Raw genomic sequence first — 5600 nt, forward strand, 5'->3', positions numbered from 1 at the left:
ACATTTATTAATGATCATGATTAATATTTACATTTATTAATGATAATGATCAATATTTACATTTATTAATGATCATGATCGATATTTACATTTATTAATGATAATGATCAATATTTACATTTATTAATGATCATGATTAATATTTACATTTATTAATGATAATGATCAATATTTGCATTTATGAATGATAATGATCAATATTTACATTTATTAATGATCATGATTAATATTTACATTTATTAATGATAATGATCAATATTTACATTTATTAATGATCATGATCGATATTTACATTTATTAATGATCAATATTTGCATTTATTAATGATCAATATTTGCATTTATGAATGATAATGATCAATATTTACATTTATTAATGATCATGATTAATATTTACATTTATTAATGATAATGATCAATATTTACATTTATTAATGATCATGATCAATATTTGCATTTATGAATGATCATGATCGATATTTACATTTATTAATGATCATGATTAATATTTACATTTATTAATGATAATGATCATTATTTACATTTATGAATGATAATGATCAATATTTACATTTATTAATGATCATGATTAATATTTACATTTATTAATGATAATGATCAATATTTACATTTATTAATGATCATGATCAATATGTGCATTTATGAATGATCATGATCGATATTTACATTTATTAATGATAATGATCAATATTTACATTTATTAATGATCATGATTAATATTTACATTTATTAATGATAATGATCAATATTTACATTTATTAATGATCATGATTAATATTTACATTTATGAATGATAATGATCAATATTTACATTTATTAATGATCATGATTAATATTTACATTTATTAATGATAATGATCAATATTTACATTTATTAATGATCATGATCAATATTTGCATTTATGAATGATCATGATCGATATTTACATTTATGAATGATAATGATCAATATTTACATTTATTAATGATCATGATTCATATTTACATTTATTAATGATACTGATCAATATTTACATTTATTAATGATCATGATCAATATTTGCATTTATTAATGATAATGATCAATATTTGCATTTATGAATGATAATGATCAATATTTACATTTATTAATGATCATGATTAATATTTACATTTATTAATGATAATGATCAATATTTGCATTTATGAATGATAATGATCAATATTTACATTTATTAATGATCATGATTAATATTTACATTTATTAATGATAATGATCAATATTTACATTTATTAATGATCATGATCGATATTTACATTTATTAATGATCAATATTTGCATTTATTAATGATCAATATTTGCATTTATGAATGATAATGATCAATATTTACATTTATTAATGATCATGATTAATATTTACATTTATTAATGATAATGATCAATATTTACATTTATTAATGATCATGATCAATATTTGCATTTATGAATGATCATGATCGATATTTACATTTATTAATGATCATGATTAATATTTACATTTATTAATGATAATGATCATTATTTACATTTATGAATGATAATGATCAATATTTACATTTATTAATGATCATGATTAATATTTACATTTATTAATGATAATGATCAATATTTGCATTTATGAATGATAATGATCAATATTTACATTTATTAATGATCATGATTAATATTTACATTTATTAATGATAATGATCAATATTTACATTTATTAATGATCATGATCGATATTTACATTTATTAATGATCAATATTTGCATTTATTAATGATCAATATTTGCATTTATGAATGATAATGATCAATATTTACATTTATTAATGATCATGATTAATATTTACATTTATTAATGATAATGATCAATATTTACATTTATTAATGATCATGATCAATATTTGCATTTATGAATGATCATGATCGATATTTACATTTATTAATGATCATGATTAATATTTACATTTATTAATGATAATGATCATTATTTACATTTATGAATGATAATGATCAATATTTACATTTATTAATGATCATGATTAATATTTACATTTATTAATGATAATGATCAATATTTACATTTATTAATGATCATGATCAATATTTGCATTTATGAATGATCATGATCGATATTTACATTTATTAATGATAATGATCAATATTTACATTTATTAATGATCATGATTAATATTTACATTTATTAATGATAATGATCAATATTTACATTTATTAATGATCATGATTAATATTTACATTTATGAATGATAATGATCAATATTTACATTTATTAATGATCATGATTAATATTTACATTTATTAATGATAATGATCAATATTTACATTTATTAATGATCATGATCAATATTTGCATTTATGAATGATCATGATCGATATTTACATTTATGAATGATAATGATCAATATTTACATTTATTAATGATCATGATTCATATTTACATTTATTAATGATACTGATCAATATTTACATTTATTAATGATCATGATCAATATTTGCATTTATGAATGATCATGATTAATATTTACATTTATTAATGATAATGATCAATATTTACATTTATTAATGATCATGATCAATATTTGCATTTATTAATGATAATGATCAATATTTGCATTTATTAATGATCATGATTAATATTTACATTTATTAATGATCATGATTAATATTTACATTTATTAATGATAATGATCAATATTTACATTTATTAATGATCATGATCAATATTTGCATTTATTAATGATAATGATCAATATTTGCATTTATTAATGATCATTATTTGCATATATTAATGATCATGATTGATATTGTTGTTGTTTCAGGGATCTTCTGCGGATCGGAGTGACTTTAGCTGGACACCAGAAGAAAATCCTGTCCAGCATCCAAACGCTTCGAATCCACAAGAACAACAGCAGCACACTGAGATACTGAGATCAGCCAATCAGAGAGGAGCGTCCCCAGCCAATCACAGTGAACCGAGAAACCCAGAGAAAGAACTGAGGAAACTCTCGCTCTTTGGGGTTTTACTGGTTTTTAATGTTTTTATACAGACTGATGGATTATTGTCCAAACATGAGAGTGAGACAGATCTCTATTGACATTGGTGACGCTCTCCACCAGTTCACTCGTGAACTTTGAACCCGAGAGGCTGTCGCGGCACATTTGCCGCTTTGCATTCTGGGAGTTGAACGGGATCTTCACATTGAAGGTTCATTATAATTATTAAACTGAGATTATTTTGTAATTATTATTATTATTATTTTGTATTCATAAAAACAACACGAGTATGAATGAATGTTTGTTTAGCAAAGAGGGGAGCTGTCAATCAAATGGGCTGTAATCTGTGTGACCAATCATATTAAAGATTTCCAAAGTTGGCCCCTCCCACTGTACGCCTCAAGTGTGTTTCATTTGAATACATCTCATTACAAAATACATAACTGCTGTGAAGTTTCTTTACAGTTCCAGAAGACGAGATTCACTTCCTCCTTCGGATAATCTTTCGAGCGCTGCGTCATGACGAGAGTGCCGCACGTACGCTCAGATATTTCCTCAAGCAGTCATTGATCAAAAGATTTATAGTAATTCATTATCATTCATTATGTTTTTCAATAACGAGTTGTTTTTGTTGGAAACAAGAAACATAATGTCAGTTTACATGCTGGACATCTTAGATTTATTATAGTGATTATATTGCTTATTCATTTATTTTAGGTCATTTTAAGTGAAGTTATCGGATGGGTCGAGTGTTTGGTATCATAGTAAATACAAATTTCCATTTTTACACATGCAAACACAACAATGACTAAAGGTTTGCATAGCATGCACACATGATTTTAGTCATGAGATTTCACAGAATGAGTTTCATTCTGTGTCATTTGAGTCATCATTGAGTCTGTGTCGCGTATTTGGCGCCATCTCCTGGTGGTCATATGTAACATTGTGCTTCATGTGGATTATCTAATGATCTATACATCTGATTATCTTGTGTGAGGACTCGATTGAAAGATAATCACAGACTCTAAATAATCATATGTCATATTTTATGTTCCGTTTAATTTTCGTGAAGTTATAAGTGAAAACGCGGCATATAAGCAACACTAAACGTAATTATCAAACACATATATTTAGCTGTTACTCGCTATATTTCTCTCTGTGAGTAAAACAAATATTCTGGTTGTATTTTGAGCGAGAACCACATTATAGCGACCACGAGGAGGGTTTAAAGATCTACATTATCTGTAGAATTCAAATGGGTCACATCAGTTTTGTGTTTAACTTACACACATGGCGAATCCCGGAGCGCTGGTTATCCTATCTCTGGGGCGTGCTACAGTGCGTCCCGTGAAACCACACTTTATTCGCCCCGCACACATGCACGTGTAATATATGAGAGGAATAATTAGTGCTCAAGAGATGAACACAGAAACATCACCTGTAATGTGGATACCCAAAGCGTGCTTCTCTGCCTCTTATTAACGATGTCTCATCAGCTCCGGGGAATTATGGGATTATAAAGTGTCCAGTGGATGATCATTTCAGAATGTCGTTGGTGTTGTGGGTCATCTGGGTATTTCTCTCTCACTGCTTTATAAATACAGAGCACTCAGTCACCCTACTCAACTGACATACTGTTTTTGGCACACTATATAGTGGGGAAGTATGCATTATGACCAGCTGCCTAATATGCTGTTGGTCCTCCTCGTGCTGCCAAAACAACACGACCCGTGGAGGCATGGACTCTACAACAGTGATTCTCAAACCGGTCCTGGAGGCCCCCCAGCACTGCACATTTTGTATGTCACCCTTTTCTGACACACCCAATTTAAGTCTCGGAGTCTCCACTACTGAGCTGATTAGTTGAATCAGGTGTGCTTGATTGAGGAGGCATCCAAAATGTGTACTGTTGAGGGGCCTCCAGGACAGGTTTGAGAACCACTGCTCTACAAGACCCCTGGAGGTGTCCTGTGGTATCTGGCACCAACACATCAGCAGCAGATCCTTCAAGCCCTTTAAGGAGCGAGGTGGAGCCGCCTTGGATCGTACTTGTTGATCCCACAGATGCTCAATCGGATTGAGATCTGGAGAATATAGAGGCCTTAAACTCTTCATCATGTTCCTCAAACCATTCCCCAACAATGTGTGCCGAGTGGCGGGGCGCATTATCCTGCTGAAAGAGGCCATCAGGGAACACCATTGGCATGAAGGGGTATACCTGGTCTGCAACTATGTTTAGGTAGGTGGCACATTGACGTCCACGTGAATGGATGGACGAAGGGTTTCCCAGCAGAACAAGAGCATCACACTCCCTCCATTGGCTTGTCATCTTCCCACAATGCATCCTGCTGCCATCAGTTCCCCAGATAAACAACGCACATGTGTGAGTGTGTGTCTGTGTGCGAGTGTGTGCGAGTGTGTGTGTTTGTGTATGTGTGTTTGTGTATGTGTGTTTGTGTATGTTTGTGTGTGTGTTTTATGTTACTGACAGATCGAGAAATCCTATAGTGAGGAAACATTTGGTTTTCATTCATTCAGTAACCATCAGACTTTCTTTCTGTGTGTTTGACGAGCAGAACACACA

At 29.4% G+C, this 5600-nt stretch overlaps 1 protein-coding gene across 1 annotated transcript in view; it reads left to right on the forward strand.

The window, feature by feature from the left end:
- LOC127618762 (ephrin type-B receptor 4b-like) overlaps positions 1 to 3401 on the forward strand; it is a 52026-nt gene extending 48625 nt beyond the window's left edge. The window contains exon 17 of the mRNA XM_052091395.1: positions 2842 to 3401. Coding sequence (XP_051947355.1) covers positions 2842 to 2950 — 109 coding nt within the window. The 3' untranslated portion in view covers positions 2951 to 3401. The remainder of the gene's footprint in view (positions 1 to 2841) is intronic.
- The last annotated feature ends 2199 nt before the right edge of the window (positions 3402 to 5600 follow it).

This window comes from Xyrauchen texanus, chromosome 25, assembly GCF_025860055.1.
Source record: "Xyrauchen texanus isolate HMW12.3.18 chromosome 25, RBS_HiC_50CHRs, whole genome shotgun sequence".
Classification (NCBI taxonomy): domain Eukaryota; kingdom Metazoa; phylum Chordata; class Actinopteri; order Cypriniformes; family Catostomidae; genus Xyrauchen; species Xyrauchen texanus.